Source organism: Coregonus lavaretus (genome assembly GCF_964263955.1).
Source record: "Coregonus lavaretus genome assembly, chromosome: 9".
In the NCBI taxonomy this organism is placed as follows: Eukaryota; Metazoa; Chordata; class Actinopteri; order Salmoniformes; family Salmonidae; genus Coregonus; species Coregonus lavaretus.
In genome coordinates this window covers 9,055,182-9,077,859 of record NC_139996.1, presented here as the reverse complement: position 1 = coordinate 9,077,859, position 22,678 = coordinate 9,055,182, and the positions used below count along the sequence as shown (strand labels likewise).

Here is a 22,678-nt window from a genome sequence, read left to right as displayed (position 1 = left end):
GGAGAAAGAGAGAGAACGGAAGAGGAGGGAGGGAGAGAGAGAGAGCGAAAGGAAGAGGAGGGAGGGAGAGAGAGAGAGAACGGAAGAGGAGGGAGGGAGAGAGAGAAAGGAAGAGGAGGGAGGGAGAGAGAGAGAAAGGAAGAGGAGGGAGAGAGAGAGAGAGAGAGAGAGAGACAGAGAAAGGAAGAGAGAGAGAGAGAGAGAAAGGAAGAGAGAGAGAGAGAGAGAGAGAGAGAGAGAGAGAGAGAGAGAGAGAGAGAAAGGAAGAGGAGGGAGAGAGAGAGAAAGGAAGAGGAGGGAGAGAGAGAATGGAAGAGAGGACTCCGGCCATTAGTAGCGATCACATCAGTGTTACTGCTGGTCAACAAAGCACTGTTAAACCTCATCCTCACAGATTACAACTGGCCTGCACAGTAAGAAATAATTAACCTCTACTGCTATAACTGATCTGAGCCTACCCCTTAAATAAACAAACTTTAACCTCTACTGCTATAACTGATCTGAGCCTACCCCTTAAATAAACAAGCTTTTGGCCATAAAAGTGTTAATTGATTGTTGATTAAGTCACTGCAATCAGTAAGTCAATCCTATTTTCACAAGACAATTAAGGTTGTTGGAGTGAATTTGTATTTATTGCATCAATTAATATTTCTAGCTCAGTCCTAGACCTTAACTAGATTCAATACAATCTTGTCTACCAGATACCTAACCTCCTGTATATTCCTGTTTTAACGTACTGCATGTAGCCATCCAGTGGCTAAGTTACATTATAACCTCCTCCTCCTCCAGTAAATCACTAAATATACAATGCAATGAATTAACTACATTTATTACAAACTAGACTACTACTACAGTCATTTTCATCATTACAATAGTGAATTCCAGAATGTGATAGTAAGGTCCATAAAACAATTACAAACAAGAATACTGAATGGGGTCACAATTATATCAGCGCTTTAATGAAAATAAACTCCTTTGTACAATTCTAAAACAAATAAATACAACTATTTAACAAAAGCTCATCATGGCAACTTAAATTATAGTGAATGTACACTTTTGCTTGGGATGTACAATATTTGGTGACTGACAAATGATGACAAGATGGTCTCTGTGTTAATGGGAAATATAAATGGAGGTTGACTCGGTTAGTATTTCCCACTCAACTCGTACCCTTCTGAGTAGTTCCACAACACTGGGGTGAGTTTCCCAACACATGTGTAGCACCAAGATCATTGTTCATCAACTGCCTACCAACGGACATAAGATGATCTTAATGCTACCAAGGTTTTGGGGAAAGTCATGTTCGTTTTGATAAAGATCAATTTTTACGGTAAAATACACACACACACACGGCTGATAAATGCGTAAATATAAACAGAATATAGCGGGAATTAATACAAATCCTTTACACATATGGTATTTAGCAAAACAAGTAATTATTGTATTATTATAGACAGTATTATCATTAACTGTAGTGTTGTAGTGTTGAGGCCTGACAGATTTTGTGAATCCGTCAAAAACATATTGAGCCAGTGGATGTTCTGTTGGTTGATGGGCTACAGAAATTATAAAATGTCTATCAGCAGTTTTGTCAGTACATTTTTTACATAAGCAACTGATATGTGAGAAGTTTAAATAATCAACTCATACGTGACAAGCTTAAATAATCAACTCGTCTGTGACATGTTTAAATGGTGAATGAACAGTGACGAATACATATGCATTTTTCATACGTTTCATCATTCTGTGTGGCCGCAGCCTCACTTTCCATGGTGGGTAGAAGCAGCTGACTGCCGTTCTTTTTCCAGTAAGGTTTGACAGATTATGATTCTCCATAGTTTTAATTGTTGGTTATTTCACTGATTGATAATATATCTTCTCTGCCACAGGCAAAATATTAAGTTTCCAGACCAATCACGTAATTGTGATCGAAGTCAAAATAACATACAGCAAAATAGCAAACAGATAAATGGACAGTGGAACCTCAGAGATATGAACACATCGAGAATTGAGGTCGTTCGGAACACTGAAATATGCACAACTTTGAAATGCACATAAAAATCGTATCAAACCTTTATAGAACATATGAACTGCGTATTTACATGCATGTGTTTTGTTATCGTGTGTTCAGTTTTCTGGGGATTTGAAACATTTCCCCCAGTTTGAGATTGCCCGGTGAGTTCCTAACTCTAAGGTTAGTATCTTTGAGGGTCTATTGTAGTCTTAAAGCGGTTATTCACACACTAATAAAATGTGGTAAAAAAAAAGAAGCCAGATTAGGAAAGCTGAAAGGAAAGGTGTAAGCACTAACCTGCTATATAATACACTCGTTGTAACCTTGCTGTATACACATACATTATTGGCCAGTATGGTGCTGTTTTTAACACTGATCTGGATTGGCTGTTATTAGTAGATTTTATAAACCGGTTATGGTATGTAAAACACTGTGTGTGTGTGTGTGTGTGTGTGTGTGTGTGTGTGTTTGTGTGTGTATGTATGTATGTATGTGTGAATGTATGTAAGTGACCAGTCTTGCCAGAAGGATAGGGGTGAGCGCAGGACATCAGAAGTCTTCTGCCATGTCTTTCTGCCATACACCATCCCACATGGCAAGCTCCTAAAAACACATAACAAACCAAAATCACAGTTAAAGTCGCACTCCAGTCTCCTTTCACCTCATTTATCACCAGTAGAAAAAGGATGCAGTTCATCTCAATATGTGGTAGGGGTGTGACGTTAAGAAAACTGCCGAACGGAAAAACAATGTTATTACATTTTGGGGGGGACGTAGATGCAGAAAGTAAACAGCATTGTGGGTAAATTTCCACAACAACTAAGAGCGGTGAAGCGAACCAGTGCACATGCGCAGACACAGTGTGTGACCGTGTGAGAGCGAAGTGTTGCATCTCGTGCATCTCAATATCCTAGCTTATTCATTGATGATAGGCCCTGCTTTACTGAAGTTGCGAGACATTGCAAGCCAAGACATTTCGGGATACAGCATTCAATTGCGAGATACAGCTTTTGATTGCCGATAGATCGGCCTAGTACATGGTTCTGACTGTCTGCATGATGGCCGACCTACCTATACTGTGCCCCTCCCCTCTCTGTCCCTCGCTATGAAAGATGCGAGTGTTTGTGTTCTCAGAAAGCAGGCAAATAGTCTCCTCCCTTCCAAAAAATATTGAATATTAGGAGTCGATTCCTTGTAGAATCGAATCTTTACACTCAAATGGGAGTCAACACCGGGAGTCGACGTGCAAGGAGTCGAGGAATCAATTATTTTGGGGGCAGTTTAAACGTTAAGAATTTTTTTCTCCATTTGTCACATCCCTAATAAGGGGTCCAGGTATCCTCATGACATGGCACAAGTAGGGGGTGGGGCTTTCCTCTTTTGTTCTCTATTGATCCTCTATTGTTCCCGCAAGCAAGCGAGGAGGCCGATGACATCACATCAGACCAACTCCTTGAAGTTTGCAGTTATGTCAACAACAAAACAACTATTTTGCTCAAAACATATTTTTTTTTACCCTTAAGAGTGCGTACATTACTGTATTTATACATGGGATATTGAATGATTTTATTTTACTTTATTTTAATAGATTGAAGTAAAATGAATCTCTTAAAAAAAAAAAAAAAAACTATTAAGAACAACCCAGTGTCTTCAGATAGTTTTGCTAATTACCGTGTGTCACTGCAGATCCACTGGCTGATGTTCTGACTGTTCCTCCCATTGCTGCTCCTGGTCTTTGCTAGGGCTGGTGTGCTGGTGTTTTGTGTGGGTGCACGTCTGGGTGCTTTGTGGTTCAGAGGGCCTGCCTCTCTTCAGAGTGTTGGACTGGGCAGACGAAGTGTGTGGGGGTGAATCTGCATTCAGTAGAGTTTAGATTAGTAATGTCTATTCCTGTACATTTATCATTCACTTTCTGTTATAAAGACGACATTTCCTTGTCTAGCTGATGCATTGAAACTTTAAGAAAAGAAAAGCCAATGTCATTGTGTTGGTAGCTTCAAGTGATCAAATTCCAAATGATTTGCTTGTTTTTTTATTTATCCAACTAAGCAGCAACTAAAATGTGAAAAATGCTGCTTTCTTGATCAGGACTTCCCTGGTTAATTAAAGGATAAATAAAAATAAAAGACTACAAAATACGAACTACACCGTCCAACATACCACAGGTGCTGCTGCTGGCCTGAGAGTCGTCTGTCGGGGGAGGCTCCGCCTCTTCCTGAATGGTGGGCACAGATGCCAGGAGACCTGACAGACAGACAGACCAACGTTAAGTCAATGTTACCATGGCAGCCACTGACTGGAAATAGCCTACATAACGACTGATGCAGCATGAAAACATAACAAGGGCAAATCATCCAATGTAAAAACAACTAGGAGGCTCTCTAGGGCCATAGAATAAACCAGGAGATGTGCTTCATGAAACAGGATGCTATGCTATTCTGTGCTGTTAGAACTCAGACAGACTGACAGCCCCATCCATAAGACAGCAGAACTTGGAGTGTTCCTGGAGTGACTCAGGGATTGCAGGATGTTGTCCCAGCCAGGCACCACACTGAGCTACTAAGCTAATTGATCAGTTCAACGATTGTCTAAATTCAACACACCTCGTCTTCCAGGTCGGTTAAAACATGAAGTGCCTACCCCTGACCTGCATGCATGCATACATGCAGCTATCCATTCCCTGCAACAGTGGATGTACGGTACTTCTGTTGTAACCATAATGCTTCTGATACATGATCAGTGAGAGAAGACATAATGGACAGACAGAGTGGGGTCATCATGACAGACATGCAGCTCTTAGAGAAATGACAGGAGGAGTATGGTGGAGCTGGGGGCCGTTAAAAGATTACCCATAAGAGCCAAAATGCTACAGTTATCTCAGCAGGAACTGTGAGAGAACCAGGATGTGGTTTCAGACGAGAAAGAGCCCCTTTCAGACTATATGAAAAGAAACCAAACCATGGTCGTGACTCGAGTTCAATAGGGCAAACCACAGCGAAACGGTTTTCAACGGAAACCAAAAATCTGCGGCGTTATTGGACAAAACCTCTCCCCACTGAACACGACCACTGTAACCAACCTCAGATGTCTCGGCCACATGGGGCCTTTAGTGAGGACGGGTGAGGTGGACTTTTTCTACTGCTGCCGTCTTCAGAGCTTGATCCTAGGTTGTCATTGTAAATAACTATGTTCTTAACTTGTTCACCTGTATTAATCAAGGTTAAATAATATAAGTTAGACTCACTGAGGCCTCTGTAGTGGGAGAGTTGCTGGTAGACCTGCTTCATCCTCTCTATGTTGAGCCTGCTGCCCTCTGCGTGGTTGATCATGGGCTGGGGGTAGTCCACTCCCACGATGCATTTGGCTGCCTTCTGGACAGACTCTGGGGCTCTCCACGGCTCATAGATGTATCGGTTGGGATAGTCCTTCAACTTAGGAATGTAGCGCCTGAAAGATAGACAATCACAGATATGTTAGAGACATTCATTGTTATCGTTTATGCCATAGAATTACATATAGAACTGATTCATATGATCTCCGGTTTATGCAGTTTATTCTATTGATTCCATTGATTGTTTATTCTACTGATTTAGGAATTGTACTTGAAAAAGAACGCCACCAACTGGTCTTTCGAGCCGGATAGGTGCAATTGGCCTGGGACATGACCAGTGGAGACAGGATGCAATTCATGCCGCATGCCATGACCCAGACGAGGTGCACACGCTGGCAAGAAGAGGACTGGGAAGTCCAGCAGACTGGAGCCATGAGGACAGGGAAGTCCAGCAGACTGGAGCCATGAGGACAGGGAAGTCCAGCAGACTGGAGCCATGAGGACTGGGAAGTCCAGCAGATTGGAGCCATGAGGACTGGGAAGTCCAGCAGACTGGAGCCATGAGGACAGGGAAGTCCAGCAGACTGGAGCCATGAGGACTGGGAAGTCCAGCAGATTGGAGCCATGAGGACTGGGAAGTCCAGCAGACTGGAGCCATGAGGACAGGGAAGTCCAGCAGACTGGAGCCATGAGGACTGGGAAGTCCAGCAGATTGGAGCCATGAGGACAGGGAAGTCCAGCAGACTGGAGCCATGAGGACTGGGAAGTCCAGCAGACTGGAGCCATGAGGACTGGGAAGTCCAGCAGATTGGAGCCATGAGGACTGGGAAGTCCAGCAGATTGGAGCCATGAGGACAGGGAAGTCCAGCAGATTGGAGCCATGAGGACAGGGAAGTCCAGCAGATTGGAGCCATGAGGACTGGGAAGTCCAGCAGATTGGAGCCATGAGGACTGGGAAGTCCAGCAGACTGGAGCCATGAGGACTGGGAAGTCCAGCAGATTGGAGCCATGAGGACTGGGAAGTCCAGCAGATTGGAGCCATGAGGACAGGGAAGTCCAGCAGACTGGAGCCATGGAGAGGTCTTACCTCAGGTTGCTGTTCCCCTACAGAAAGGAGCGGGTCAGACAGCAGTTGGAGGCCTACCAGAACTTCTTCAGGGAGACCATGGCACTACGCAGGCTCAGAAGACCTGCAGTATAAGTCCTGAGTCCTGTTCCTGCCCAGCAGCCGGAACCAACCCAGCCTCCACGGCGCCAGCCCTAGAGCCTGCCGAGCAGTTGCCAGAGCTGCACCCAGTCTTGGTGTCCAACACGCTCCAGTGGTGTAGTCAGGCCAGTGACTGCCAGTGCTCGAGCCTGCCTCGTGACAGCCACAGAGGCTCAAGTCGTTCCAGCATCTGGCCAAGCTCCATTCTACACCCCAGCCGGTGACACCACGAGCAGCACCGGAGCCAGACGGGCCGTTGCCAGTGCTGCAGCCTGACCAGCAGCTGCCAGCGCTCTAGCCTGCCACTGGTGCCTGAGCGGACACAACAACTGACACCCCAGCCAGTGTGTCTCCTGGACCAGCCATCACCGGACTCAACTCTGGTCCAGATCCCTACTACACCTGTTGCCCTTGCAGATATGCCTGACCTTGGCCCATTGCCAGACCCAGCACTAGCCCGGAGTCCAATGTCCGGCCCTGTCCTTGACCCATCTGCCGACCAGGTTCCAGTCCTGGGACCACAGGCAGACCCAAAGCACAGCCAGACCCACAACCAGTTGATGCTCAACCCTGCCATTAGTGCTCAGATCCATGTGTTCTGAAATATGCCTGTGTGTCTTTATTGTGCCTGTATGAGTCTTACATTAGTGAAAGATCCAATTTCCCCTCTCTGGATCAATAGTTTATTGAATTATTCAGCCAAAGCACATACGCGGTAATCACAGACCAATCACTGTCCTCTGTCCGAAGCCCACAGGTCAGTGTGTGTACCTGATGTAGTCTCCGCTGGGGTCGGTCCTCCTTCCGAAGCCCACAGGGCAGTAACAGTGGAAGAACTGCTGGAAGAAGGCACTGCAGGAGAGCCACATCCAGCTGCCTGCGTTCACACTCCAGTCTGCATCCAGCAGCAGCTCCTCGAACACCTGACAGGCAGAACCAACCAGCACAGAATACAGTAGATACCAGGGAAGCGGCACCACTACCGTCTCACGTTATGTCTTTCTGCTTTTTATATACATTAAATCCCCACGTTTTCCCTTGTCAACGTAAACCCCCAATGTCTTTGTGTGTGTGGATTGCTTTATGGAAGTACTAAGGTAAAGTAAACACTGTGTGTTGACACTGTATTCAGTAAAAGCTCTTCTAACACCTGGACAAACGACTAGAGAAAAGCCCCAGCGTTACATGATATAAGACATTGACAGGCTTTGTGGCTTATCCCAGAGCTACCTACACTGGCCAGAGCTACCTACACTGGCCAGAGCTACCTACACTGGCCAGAGCTACCTACACTGATGACAAGCTTTACAGGTTACTGCTACGTGTCCTCCTAATATACTAAAGCTTCTCCACAACCTTTGTTATGGCATGGTAGTTCACGTTGGGTGACACTGGTTCTTTCTCAATTAGTCTTTGATTCCTTGCACGCCCTCTCCTCGCCTCCTTCTCAAAGCCCATTGGAGGAGAAGGTCAAAAGGGAGACCTTGGATCTTCTCCTCCAATGCAGAAAAAGTTGACTTAAACTACTGGAGTTAAGGGAATCTAACCTACCCTCATGCCGCTCTCCCAGCTGATCCACAGGTCTCCCCGGGTCAGGAAGCAGGCCACAGCGTGTCTGGCCAGGTGGTGGATCCAACCCTCCTGCCTTAGCTGGGTCATGATAGCGTCTATCCAGGGGAAGCCTGTGCTCCCCTCTGCCCACTTGGCCAGGGCCTCAGGGTTATGGTCCCAGGGGATCTGAACACAGATGGGGTTGCCCTCCATCCGGTCGAAGTTTGGATTGTTGGTGCCCGCTGCATAGAAGAATTCTCTCCACAGAAGCTGGCCGAATAAAGAGAGCGGGGGGCTGCAATGCTTCCGCAACTGAGTGGGAGGGATGGATAGAGAAACACCAATCAATCAAAATCACTTTTTCCATCAGCAGTTGTGCTTTACAGTAATCCAGCCTATACCACAGAGAGCAAGGAGAAACAAATGGTATTTTACATCGATATTACCATTACATGATCAAATAGCTTCTTTATCCCATTCCAACAAACACCAACATGTTTTCTTATAAAAAGAAGATCTCCATTGTGGTTATCAAAGCGCTCGGTACCTTCATGTAGAGTTCCCTCAGGTTGTAGTAGAAGACTCGACATGATAAGCATCCAAAGCGTAGGTAGGGGCTGAGGCCTGTGGGGCTGGCGATCAGCGAACACATGTTGATCCTGGGTCGCTCAAAGTTAGCCACCCAGGCTTTTCTGTCTAAGTGTTTGTTGAGTCTCTCTAGCGCTTCAGACTCCCCTCCCTTCCACACCGCAGGGTTCAGGCCTTGAGTCTTGAATCCTGGAGAACAGAACAGAGAGCACAGAACAGTCAGATACCTTGTACACTGTGACTACATTTTGCCTCACAGACAGTACATGGTAATTAACAGGATGTTACAGTTCTGGAGAACTCAATGGTATAAATGCATTGGTGACTAGCACTATTATAGTAGCTCAATTGGTAGAGCATGGCGCTTGTAACGCCAGGGTAGTGGGTTCGATCCCCGGGACCACCCATACGTAAAAATGTATGCACACGTGACTGTAAGTCGCTTTGGATAAAAGCGTCTGCTAAATGGCATATTATTATTATATACATTGTTTTAACAGGTGATAAAAAAATATATGGTACACCCAAGTCAAAATGACAATCCATAATTGAATGTAATTATTTCACATGGTCTGGATGGAGTCTATGCAGGGTTACTCTAAATGTACTATGTGATTGCTGCTGTCAAAGGGGCTTTAAAATACATTTGATTGATTGATTGATTGATTACCGAGCTCTTCCAGAGAGGGGACGCTGTAGTGTTCGTCGTGGTTGTCAGCGATCTTCGTCCGACAACTGTCCATCTGTTCTTGTGTGATTGTGGGCAGGGGTTTCATTGGTAGCTCTAGCCTGTTCACTAAGGCCTGGAACCTCTTGAAGGTCAGCGGGGGACTGCCGTTGTTCATCTCAATGACCCTGACAACAGTAGAAACATGAAGGATAGTGAGATTAAAACATATTGAGATATGGGACCGTATTCATAAAGCGTCTCAGAGTAGGAATGCTGCCCTAGGATCAGGTCCTCACCCTGCCCTAGGATCAGGTCCTCACCCTGCCCTAGGATCAGGTCCTCACCCTGCCCTAGGATCAGGTCCTCACCCTGCCCTAGGATCAGGTCCTCACCCTGCCCTAGGATCAGGTCCTCACCCTGCCCTAGGATCAGGTCCTCACCCTGCCCTTGTTATCTTATTCATTACGATCTAAAAAAGGCAAAACTGATCCTAGATCAGCACTTCTACTCCGAGACGTTTTGTGAATACCAGGCCCGAGGTAACTTTGTTGAAATGTCCATAATAATACTGTTGATGTGATGAAGTGATGCTGTGAAGAAAACGCACGGGTGATTCTTGACCGTGAGCGGAGGGCAGTTGTTCAGCTCAATGATCCTGAAGATAACGGCGTAAAGGTAGAGGTAGAAATAATTAAAACATTTAAGGATTAAAAACAGAACATTACTTTTTGAAATGCCAATTGATACTGATGTGGTGATCTTTGCACGTCAGCAAATTGGTTGTTTAAATTAACTGCCCGGTACATCATTTCTCAGCACAATTCAAAACATGATAATATCAATACAGTTGTACTTTTCAGTCTGACATTCTGTTCCATCTAAAAACGTACAGTATAAATGATTGATAGTCAACTTGTAAAGTAAACATAGTAATGGTACTGGATTGGATCATTAGTTATCAAGTTGTTATTCATCTTCTCCATTACTCATATACAGTTTATACATAAAGTACATCAAAGTATAATTTTTTAAAAATCTGCCAACATCATGACTCATAACAGAACAAAGCATTGTTGGTGAGGGCACAACCTGGTTATCCTCTAACTATGGCCTGATTAAGTTACAACGTGCATCTCATAAATATGTCCCATCTTATACAACGGCCATCTATATTGGTGCCGTTTGGGCCCTTTGAGGTATTCCTATTGGATCAACTCATATTGTGGGTCGGGCCGAGCAGGCGTGTCAGAAGCCCCCATGTGTCTCCAGCAGCAGAGAGGATGCAATGGCTGAGCACCGCCATCCCACCTGCCTGCCACGCACATGTCTGCCACAGTGACTGCCTCCCTGCTCAGCCATTTCCTCCTCCCACTGCCTGGAGCCTGCACATGTTGTGAAGTGTGACTGTCAGTTACATTAAACCACCAATAGACGGCAGCACTGAGCTATGGGACTCTATGGGACTGTCTGTTAGTAAGAAGTAGAACATCAAAACTCTTTCAGCTGGTTCTAGGTCAGTGAATGCTTTTACCATTTGAGCTCTGGAGCTCTGTTTGCAGCATGTGTCTTTAGAGCATCGAATCACATTTATGTTACCCACTGCATTGCGCTCTAGTTTGACTTCCGGTGGTATACGGACGCCGCTTAGCCTACTGGTCAGACAAAATATGCTGTCAAAATCTTATGGATTTCTCTCTGGTCAAATAATCTGTTAATTTGGGATTTTACAGTATTGCTGGGGTAAGTTTATTTCCCACACTGTTCTGTTCTGGTTGTGATGACACCAGACAGTCAGCTGGCTGTCCCCATGGCATAGTTAAAATGTAGCATCATCTCAGATGTGTTACAGCACCAGTGCAGTTAGATTTTCCCTGGGAGACAGTTTGCTCTGGTTTATCCAACAAGGTGTTGAATAGCACTGGGAACAGTGTGAGCTCAACATTCAAATCACTATTGGATGTGCTCATCAGAGGAGGCTGTTGGTAGGAGTGATAGGAGGACAGGTTCATTGTAATGGCTGGAATGGAATCAATGGAATGGAGTCAAACACGTTATTTCCATGTGTTTGGTACCATTCCATTGATTGGATTCCAGGCATTACAATGAACCCGTCCTCCTATAGATCTTCCCACCAGCCTCCTCTGGTGCTGTTATTGGACTAATCGGAAATGGGAGACAACTTAAAATATGACTTGGGTAGGTAAGCACTAGCCTGATCGCAGATCTGTTTGTGCCGTCTTGCCAACTCATATAGTCATTGTCCTGCGGCTATACAGCACAAACCGATTTGGGACAAGGTTAGATAAGCAGTAGAACGGGGAAATAAAAAAATTGACAAATTGGACCCTTCCTACTGAGTGTGACAGTCAGTGACTAACCTGTCCAAGTTGTAGAGTGTGTGAGAATTCCTCACTATGGTCTCCACTCCAAACTCCTGGGCCATTTTAATGATGGCTCCATCTCTCTCCTTCCCATAGGGCTCAGAGTCATACTCAAAGGTCAACCGGGTGACGTTCCACTCCTACAGACAGGAGGAGGAGGAGGACAAAGAGACAGAGAGAATAACATGCCATATGTACTACCTTAAGTCACAATGAAACGCTAACTGGGGTAGAGATAATTTCTCTCTGATGTTATTGGGACCTTCTGTTGCCAGATATGCCAGACTAGCCTCATCTCCCAGACATAGGCCTACAGATCAGTAAACATTAATATTACAATCTAGGCTACATGGCAGATGGATAGAATCTAGGCTACACAAAGGGGAAAGGTCAAAACAACAGGATTCTCCATCAGTGCTTGCTGAAACCAGTGGTCAGTGCAGGTCACAGAACCCTCTAAACATCCTACTTGTTGAAGCAGTGGCTGAATAAATGCAGCAATGTATGCTGCTTCAGTGTACTGCTCCTATAGTGATCTGCAGAACAATTTGATCACTATAACCACATTCACTAGGTCTACAGACAGCAGAGGGCGCTGTATCTGCATCGCTGTTATTGGAGTTTATAGACATCTGACCTCTATAGCTTTTCCTCTATCTACAGTAGGCCTTGCTGCTGAGCCCATGATAATGAGAGCTTACTACTGAAAGTGAAATATACAGAGTGCCCTCGCCCCCTCTCCTCAGACCTGAAGGACTCTTGCATAAACAACCCCTTCTCCAAACGGCTGGTCAGTGCGTCACACACTACATGTTCACAACATGTATTCTAGCACTGTAAATTGGACATCTGAAAAACTCAAGTGTGGCAAAGTGGTAATTCAGAAGCAAATATCTTCCGAATTACTGTATTATGACAAGCAGCCTTGAAGACAGAGGCAATCTGAGGTGACGTGTGCAGCTCTGCTCTTAGTCATCAACCTTTCATAGAGGTGAATTGGTACCTGCAAAATAAGTGCCATTTCTCAGACGTGAGAACAGGTGAGTGGATGTGCAGATTGCTTGGTACTGGCAGCAGATAATTTGTTCTTTACAGTTTGTTCAGTGTTCCTTGATTTACTCATTGGCTATTTCCTAAATGTTCTCTCAAGACTAAATGGTGATTCATCATCTTGTCTCATGCATGACCAAACTTCACTGTCAGATTAAAATGAGTATGTATGGTTGAAAATGTGGGTAATTAATTGAGATGTAACGATTCACAGATAAACATTTGAACTGGGGACCGATGCGTAAGATAGGAGTGCATCGATCTGCGGGACCCCAAACAGATACAAATGTAGCACGCGTCAGTCAGGAAATCGATTAAAAACGTTACGAATTGTCAGTTCACAATATTTTTTTGCTCAAATTACTATACCTTCCGAAAATACCTCTCATCTTTTGTGACAACTTCGTCCTCTCCTTCAGTGTCGAACTAAGCATGTAATTGTGTTGACAGTCACTGATCTACAAGTCATTTTGCATACTGAACAACCTCAGGAAATATCAGTAGCCTAGTCAAACTGGGCGTTTTGTGCAGCTTCGCGCGCTGACCAACGAGAGATAGGCCTTTTCCCCGATCTGGCACATCTGTGCGGCACCTTCAGCATTCAAATGCTTGTGCAATGGCTTGCGCAATAGTAGGCTTTATTAGTTGAGTGACAACCAGTGTAATTTGCTAGGTTCTTTTTTAGCAAATGCACTGTAGAAAATTGTGTTTTACCGGAATAAAAGTAGCCTAAGCTACTGCCGGAAACAACTCTCATCTGGCTATAAATGCCGATTTGGGGAGGGAAAATGTATTCCCATTCAAATCATATTTTCCCTAATCCCAATGTACTACTCAAGTCATTTTTTGGGGGGTATCTGTACTTCACTATTGATCATTTTTACAACTTACACTTGTCCTAAAAAAAACAAATGTACTTTTTACTCCATACATTTTCCCTGACACCCAAAAGTGCTTGTTACATTCTGAATGCTTAGCAGGACAGGAAAATGGTCCAATTCATGCAATAATCAAGAGAACATCCCTGGTCATCCCTACTGTCTCTTATCTGGCGAACTCACTAAACACATACGCTTAGTTTGTAAATTATGTCTGAGTGTTGGAGCGTGCCCCTGGCTATCTGTAAATGATGTCTGAGTGTTGGAGCGTGCCCCTGGCTATCCGTAAATTTAAAAAAAGAAAATGGTGCCATCTGGTTTTGCTTAATATCAAATCACATTTTATTTGTCACATGCGCCGAATACAACAGGTGTAGACCTTACCGTGAAATGCTTACTTACAAGCCCTTAACCAACAACAATGCAGTTCAAGAAATAGAGTTAAGAAAATATTTACTAAATAAGCTAAAATATTTTGGCTGGTACCTTATTTACCTAACTATTCATACCCTTTGCTATGAGACTAAAAATGGAGCTCTGGTGCATCCGGTTTCCATTGATCATCCTTTAAATATTTCTACAACTTCATTGGAGTCTACCTGCTGTAAATTCAATTGATTGGACATGATTTGGAAAGGCACACACCTGTCTATATAAGGTCCCACAGTTGACAGTGCATGTCAGAGCAAAAACCAAGCCATGAGGTCGAAGGAATTAACTGTAGAGCTCCGAGACCGGATTGTGTCGAGGCACAGATCTGGGGAAGGGTACCAAAACATTTCTGCAGCATTGAAGGTCCACAAGAACACAGTGGCCTCCATCATTCTTAAATGGAAGAAGTTTGGAACCACCAAGACTCTTCCTAGAGCTGGCCACTCTGAGCAATCGGGGGAGAAGGGCCTTGGTCAGGGAGGTGACCAAGAACCCGATGGTCACTCTGACAGAGCTCCTCTGTAGAGATGGGATAACCTTCCAGAACGACAACCATCTCTGCAGCACTCCACCAATCAGGCCTTTATGGTAGAGTGGCCAGACGGAAGCCATTCCCCAGTAAAAGGCACATGACAGCCCGCTTGGAGTTTGCCAAAAGGCACCTAAAGGACTCTCAGACCGGCTCTGTCGTAGCCGGCCGTGACCGGGAGACCCATGGGGCGGCGCACAATTGGCCCAGTGTCGTCCAGGGTAGGGGAGGGAATGGCCGGATGTAGCTCAGTTGGTTGAGCATGGCGTTTGCAACGCCAGGGTTGTGGGTTCGATTCCCATGGGGGGCCAGTATGAAAAATAAAAAAATAAAAATAAAAATAATGTATGCACTCACTAACTGTAAGTCGCTCTGGATAAGAGCGTCTGCTAAATGACTAAAATGTAAATGTAATGAGAAACAAGATTCTCGGGTCTGATGAAACCAAGATTGAACTCTTTGGCCTGAATGCCAAGTGTCACGTCTGATGGAAACCAGGCACCATCCCTACGGTGAAGCATGGTGGTGGCAGCATCATGCTGTGGGGATGTTTTTCAGCGGCAGGTACTGGGAGACTAGTCAGGATCGAGGGAAAGATGAACGGAGCAAAGTAGAGAGATCCTTGATGAAAACCTGCTCCAGAGCGCTCAGGACCTCAGACTGGGGCGAAGGTTCACCTTCCAACAGGACAATCACCCTAAGCACACAGCCAAGACAACGCAGGAGTGTCTTCGGGACAAGTCTCTGAATGTTCTTGAGTGGCCCAGCCAGAGCCCAGACCTGAAAATAGCTGTGCAGCGACGCTCCCCATCCAACCTGACAGAGCTTTAGAGGATCTGCAGAGAAGAATGGGAGAAACTCCCCAAATACAGGTGTGCCAAGCTTGTAGCGTCATACCCAAGAAGACTCAAGGCTGTAATTGCTGCCAAAGGCGTTTCAACAAAGTACTGAGTATAGGGTCTGAATTCTTATGTAAATGTGATATTTCAGTTAAATTTTTATACATTTGCAAACATTTCTAAAAACCTGTTTTTGCTTTGTCATTATGGGGTATTGTGTGTAGATTGATGAGGGAAAAAAACAATTTAACCCATTTTAGAATAAGGCTGTAACGTAACAAAATGTGTAAAAAGTCAAGGGGTCTGAATACTTTCCGAATCCACTATATGTGAAGAGTGTGTATGAAAGTGTAGCGTCAATACGCATTAGCGTGTGTGTGAGCATATGTAGTGTGTGGGTAGAGTCTAGTGAGTGTGCATAGAGTCATTGCAAGAGAGTTAGTAAAAAAAAAAAAAGAGGGGCAATGCAAATAGACCGGATAGCCACTTGATTAACTGTTCAACAGTCTTATGGCTTGGGGGTAGAAGCTGTTCAGGAGCCTTATGGCTTGGGGGTAGAATCTGTTCAGGAGCCTTATGGCTTGGGGGTAGAAGCTGTTAAGGAGCCTTTTGGTCCCAGACTCGGCACTCCGGTACCGCTTGCCGTGCGGTAGCAGAGAAAGCAGTCTATGACTTGGGTGGCTGGAGTCTTACAATATTTAGGGCCTTCCTCTGACACCACCTGGTATAGAGGTCCTGAATGGCAGGGAGCTCGGCCTCCGTGATGTACTGGGCCATACGCACTACACTCTGTAGCGCCTTACGGTAGGATGCCAAGCAGTTGTCATACCAAGCGGTGATGCAGCCAGTCAAGATGCTCTCAATGGTGCAGCTCTAGAACTTTGAGGATCTGAGGGCCCATTCCAAATCTTTTCAGCCTCCTGAGTCGGATGAGGCATTGTCGTGCCCTCTTCACAACTGGGTTGGTGTGTTTGGAACATGATAGGTCCTTAGTGATGTGGACACAGAGGAACTCGAAGCTCTCGACCCACTGCACTACAGCCCAGTCGATGTGAATGGGGTGTGCTCAGCCCTCCCTTTCCTGTAGTCCACGATCAACTCCAGGTTCCAGTTGCAGAGGGAGGTGTTCAGTTCCAGGGTCCTTAGCTTAATGATGAGTTTGGAAGGCAGTATGGTGTTAAACACGGAGCTGTAGTCAGTGAACAGCATTCTCACGTAGGTGTTCCTTTTGTCCAGGTGGGAAAAGGAAGCATGGAGTGCAATAGAGATCGTGTCATCTGTGGATCTGTTGGGGAGGTATGTGAATTGGAGTGGGTCCAGGGTGTCTGGGATGATGGTGTTGATGTGAGACATGACCAGCCTTTCAAAGCATTTCATGGCTATAGATGCGAGTGCTACGGGGCGATAGTCATTTAGACAGGTTACCTTGGCGTTCTTGGGCACAGAGACTATGGTGGTCTGCTTGAAATATGTAGGTATTACAGACTGGGTCAGGTAGAGGTTGAAAATGTCAGTGAAGACACTTGCCAGCTGGTCAGTGCATGCTATGGGTACGCATCCTGGTCACGTACACAGTTTAGCAGATGTTATAGCAGGTGCAGCGAATGCTTGTGTTACTAGCTCCTAAATGTGCAGTAAAATGTCAAACAAGTACAGAAATAATCAAAAACTAGACAAAATAAATCTGTAGCTTAACTTTACAATAATGAGGGTAATATTATGTTATTCGTGGTCATATATTTTGTGACTGGAGATCAAAGGTGACCCTTCCAAAACAATGCAGCTCTGTCAGACACACGTTATCTAGGGTCGCACTAGCACAGGTGACACAATACTCACATTGCAGTATTACTCAAATGCATGGTGCTGTAGAATACTATTATGATAATCCGAATGAAGCCATACCATGGAGGATGTTCACTGCATTGCCCCATGATTCAAGGTGTAGTGAACCATCACAACTCAATACACCCACTGATTCCAGTCATTAAGGAGTAGTAGCCTCGTCTACATCACATCCAGGTAAGAAAAGACTTGGGTATTGACAAGGCTGGCAATGAGAGAATGAGATAGCTCAACTGTCTTGTGCTAAAGTACAGTAATACGTTTTGGCCAATATGTTTTTAAAAGTCACTGCTAGCAACTGTAGACATATGTGCTTTTGCTGTAGCCAATTCAATTAAAATGCTTATTACATAAACCAGTATAACCCAAAATCAAAGTTGTAGGGCTAAACGTCACTTGACACTGTACCTTAAAGAGACTGGGAAACACGTTGGCAGGTTGGCCACGCACCACAAACAGTCTAGAATTCAGCTTCCTCAAACTGCTGTCCAGGTCCTCCAAAGACTCCAGCAGAAACCTGCAGAAAGAAAGAATAACTCAACCAATCAACAAAATGTGAACATTTCTTTTAACAAGGAAATGTGTCACTGTTCCAGAGCTCTTAAGAAATCGAAACTTAGATAGGGCCGGGACGATACTATTGCGATACTCTTTAGTATCGTGGCAAGGAAACAAAACACAAATCGAATTTCACTTCTTTAGGAAAACAGCCCTAATGTTGGAAACTAATATAATTATGTTGTCATCCAGTCACATTTATTTATTTATTTTTCCAAGCTAAAGCACACAATATTTTAAAAATAGCAGGTTTTTAAAGGAACAAATAGTTGTCTGCTTCGTGTTTTCATTATTGCCATGGATAAATTATAGCGATACTGGTATCGTCACGGCCCTAAACTTACACGCCTTTTTAGACTAACACAATGTGTGTTGCCAGCGCTGCCTTTCTTTAACATCAGATTTGGCTTTGGATGTGGTGACTGTTGACAGTGATAACCATTGTGATGTCACGAGAGGCTGTGTCCTGGAGGGACGTTACATCCCCCTGAGGTGGCTGCAAACCCAGACAGCTATGGCTCCATCTGCTGGTATGGTCGGGAACTCCACCCCTCTATGGCCAATCTTCCCACGCAGCTGAAACAAATCAGGAGCTGATGAGCTGAAGGGTTTGGGAAGGGAAGAGACACACGGAGAGGGTGTGTGGGGGGTGAAGAAACACAGTCTCCAACCTGGGCTCTCTGGAGGACAAGAGTGCTGCACGTCCACTTCCATGAGGAATATAAGGATTTGGAGATACTTACCTTTGGGAAATACTCACCTTTGGATATATGCACCTGTGGAAATACGTGAGAGACATTTGGAAGGACTTTTTGCTGGGTTGGCCACTAGCTGCAACGTGGACTACAGTAAGGCTGGGGAAAAGTTATCTGAGCGAGTGAGAATTATGATTTTGGACGTGGAAGAGACATCCCTGAACTGTTAACCCTTAAAGAGCCACAAGAGAACAGAATTTTGTTATATTTTCGTTAATTTCCCAAGACCTTTAATAAAAATCCTTGTTTTGTTTGAACCTTGTCTCCTTGCACTACTTGAGCAATCCCGCTGAAAGCCGTGTAGCCTCTCGTGACGTCACAGATGGTGGAGAATACGGGCAAGCTCAAGCGTTAATAGTGCATGTCAGAGGAGGATATCGAAGGTTTGATCACCCAGTTTTCCAAGTTGGCCGTAGGCTCCCCGCCGACGGAAATGGAGGACATATTGAAAGCCCTTGTTGCTGGCCAGCAAGCCCAGATGCAAGCAAACGTGGCTCTCTTGGAGGAGCAAAAGAAAGCCAACCTTCTGAAGGCAGAGGAATTGCAGTTGCAGAGACAGAGGGTTGTCCAAAATACCCGCCCAATAAAGGCAAGTGACTTTATATCTAAGATGGGAGCTACCGATGACATTGAGGCATACCTGCATGCATTTGAGGCCACGGCCACTAGGGAAGCCTGGCCCAAGCAACAGTGGGTTGGTCTGTTAGCCCCCTTTCTAACCGGGGAATCGCTGAATGCTGTCCGGGACCTGGGCCCTGACCAGGTTACTGACTATGATGCCCTGAAGTCTGAGATCCTCAGCAGATATGGACTCACAAAGTTTGGTATGGCCCAGCGCTTTCACAGCTGGACCTTCCAACCAGACCAACCTCCTCGGGCGCAGATGCATGAACTTGTCCGAATCGCAAGGAAATGGCTGGATCCGCAGAGGAATACAGCAGCGGCGGTGGTGGAGGCCGTTGTGGTGGATCGTTACCTACGCGCCCTGCCTTATGAGGCAAAACGGTTCATCAGTCAACAGGCCTTGACCACGGCTGATCTGACCGTGGAAGCTGTGGAAAAGTACCAGGCCACAGCGGAGATGCTGAATGCTTCCCGAAAAGACCCCAGGAGTGCGGCCCCACCACAAATGGGAAGAACCCGTCCAAAGGACCCCAAGGTCTCGAACCCAGCCACGTCAGGACTTATCCCGGCTCCAGGGGGAGCCAGAAACCAGGCGGGTCCAAGAAGAGTACACCAGGAGGGGGAAACTCGACAGTGTTACCGGTGTGGGGAGATGGGACATATCTCCTGGCAGTGTGGGAAACCAGCCGATGAACCTATGCCCACTGCGGAGTCCTCCAGCTCAGCACCCACACACCGTTTTGCCTCGCTCTTGGGAGTCGTAGATGGCGGCCCAGATCGACCCCCCACCTGCCCGGTAACTGTGAATCACCATGATGTGGAGGCCTTACTGGATTCTGGTAGCCGGGTCACCCTGGTGCGTAAGGATTTGGTGGGCCCAACGTGTCTGACCCCGGGGAAAGTCCTCCCAGTTTCCTGTGTCCATGGAGACACCAGAGAATACCCCATGACTGAACTTACAATGACCAGCACACGGGGAACCATACACACGACGGCGGGGGTGGTTGATTCCCTCCCCGTCCCTGTCCTAATTGGACGAGACTGCCCAGCCTTTTACCCACTCTGGAGAGAGTCTCAGGAGAGGATAACCCGAGTACCTCGGAAACGGAGAGGCAAGACTCATCCTGGGAAGGCTCCGGTGCAATCCTCCGAGTTACTCACTCCCGCCCGGGCTCTGATAGGGATGGCAGGTGCCCAGACCGACACCGAGACTGGTCCGGATACGGGAGAAGAGAACGCAGCCCAGGAAAGTGCTCCGTTCTCCAGTGAAGAAGACGTCCCAGGCACCCAAGAGCTTCCCCCTCTCACAGGCCAGTATGGTACGGCTCAATTACAAGATCCTACTCTTGCAAATGCCTTAAGAAATGTGCAGGTATTAGAAGGTGTAGTGTTAGGTGATAAGACAAACCCTACTTACCCCCATTTCGCAGTAAACCGGGGGTTAGTATATCAGATAGTCAAGAAAAATGATGAAGTGCATGAACAGCTCCTCGTGCCACAGCCCTATCGGGCCACAGTACTCAACCTAGCACACACACACCCGCTAGGGGCCCACTTGGGGGTAGAGAAGACTAAGGAAAGAATCATGCAACGTTTCTTTTGGCCAGGAGTACACAAAGAGATAGAGAACTACTGCCGTAGTTGCCCTGAGTGTCAGCAGGTTGCGCCAAAGCCCACATATAGAAACCCGCTCATTCCCTTGCCCATTATCGAAACTCCTTTTGAGAGGATTGGATTAGACATAGTCGGGCCCTTACCGAAAAGTTCCAGGGGACATCAATACATTCTGGTCATTCTGGACTATGCATCCCGGTACCCGGAGGCCATTCCGCTGAGGAAGGCTACATCCAGACAAATCGCCAAGGAGCTGTTCCGTCTCTCAACTAGTCTGGGAATCCCAAAAGAGATATTGACGGACCAAGGGACTCCATTCATGTCCAGGGTGATGAAAGAACTCTGTGCTTTACTGAAAATCAAACAGCTGAGAACCTCGGTCTACCACCCCCAGACAGATGGCCTAGTCGAACGTTTTAACAAAACACTAAAATCCATGCTGCGGAAAGCGGTAGGGGAAGATGGGCGCAACTGGGATCAGCTGTTACCATACATATTATTTGCGGTGAGAGAGGTACCTCAGTCTTCTACTGGTTTTTCACCCTTTGATCTCTTGCTTTCCTACAGACCCAGAGGACTGCTCGACATCGCCAAGGAGGCCTGGGAGGAGCAGCCATGCCAACAGCGGACACTGATCGACCATGTCGGGGCTATGAGGGAGAGAATGAAGGCCATCTATCCCATGATGCGGGAACACCTGGAGGCCAGTCAGCGGCAACAGCAAGCCTCCTACAACAGATCTGCTCAACCCAGGGAGTTTAAGCCGGGGGACAGAGTGCTGGTCCTGGTGCCAACCGTTGAGTGTAAATTCCTGGCAACCTGGCAAGGACCATATGAGGTCATTGAACGCATGGGAGAAGTAAACTACAAGGTGAGGCAACCAGATAAAAGAAAAACTGAGCAGATTTATCATGTTAACCTTTTAAAGAAGTGGCACGCCAGAGAGGCGATGTTCAGCTGTCTACCCCCCACCGAGACCAAGGAACCGGCGCGAGAAGAGGTTCAGCTGGGTCCAAATCTGTCCCCACATCAACGACAGATGGCCCTGGAACTCGTGGAGCAGAACCAGGATGTCTTCTCCTCCCTTCCCGGTCACACAGAGGTGGTCCAACATGAGATCCGCACCCTGCCTGGCCGAACGGTAAACCAGCGCCCGTACCGCGTGCCAGAGGCTCGTAAAGTGGTTATACAGAAGGAGGTAAGGAAGATGCGGGAGTTGGGAGTAATCGAAGAGTCCCACAGTGCCTGGGCAAGTCCCATCGTACTAGTTCCCAAGCCAGACGGTTCAGTACGATTTTGTAATGACTATCGAAAGTTGAATGAAGTGTCTGAATTTGATGCATACCCAATGCCTCGTGTCGATGATTTAATAGACTCCTTGGGGCATGCTCGTTTCCTAACCACTCTTGATCTCACAAAAGGCTACTGGCAGGTGCCCCTGACCCCGGCGTCCAAGGAGAAGACAGCCTTTGCCACCCCGGAGGGGCTCTACCAGTATACCCGACTTCCGTTTGGTCTCCACGGGGCACCTGCCACGTTCCAACGCCTGATGGATCGAGTCCTTGCGCCCCACAAGAGGTACGCAGCGGCTTATTTGGATGATGTTGTTATACAAAGTCCGGATTGGGCCAGCCACATACCCCGGGTACAAGCGGTGCTGGATTCGCTCAGGGAAGCAGGGCTCACGGCAAACCCGAAGAAGTGCAAGCTGGCCTTCAGTGAGACAAACTACCTGGGGTACACCATTGGGCGGGGGTTGGTCAAACCACAGGAAGCCAAACTGCGGGCCATACAGGACTGGCCGCAGCCCAT

The 22,678-nt window shown here is 46.4% G+C and overlaps 1 protein-coding gene across 1 annotated transcript in view; it reads right to left on the bottom strand.

Annotated features, from left to right (window-relative positions):
- Nucleotides 1-932: 932 nt before the first annotated feature.
- The window catches only part of cry2 (cryptochrome circadian regulator 2), a 34,945-nt gene continuing 13,199 nt past the window's right edge, over nt 933-22,678 (bottom strand). The window contains exons 2-12 of the mRNA XM_084169420.1: nt 17,724-17,832; nt 11,740-11,882; nt 9,969-10,016; nt 9,362-9,546; nt 8,651-8,880; nt 8,104-8,415; nt 7,324-7,475; nt 5,259-5,461; nt 4,175-4,258; nt 3,686-3,867; nt 933-2,617 (exon numbers count right to left, since the gene is read on the bottom strand). Coding sequence (XP_084025546.1) covers nt 3,692-3,867; nt 4,175-4,258; nt 5,259-5,461; nt 7,324-7,475; nt 8,104-8,415; nt 8,651-8,880; nt 9,362-9,546; nt 9,969-10,016; nt 11,740-11,882; nt 17,724-17,832 — 1,642 coding nt within the window. The 3' untranslated portion in view covers nt 933-2,617; nt 3,686-3,691. The remainder of the gene's footprint in view (nt 2,618-3,685; nt 3,868-4,174; nt 4,259-5,258; nt 5,462-7,323; nt 7,476-8,103; nt 8,416-8,650; nt 8,881-9,361; nt 9,547-9,968; nt 10,017-11,739; nt 11,883-17,723; nt 17,833-22,678) is intronic.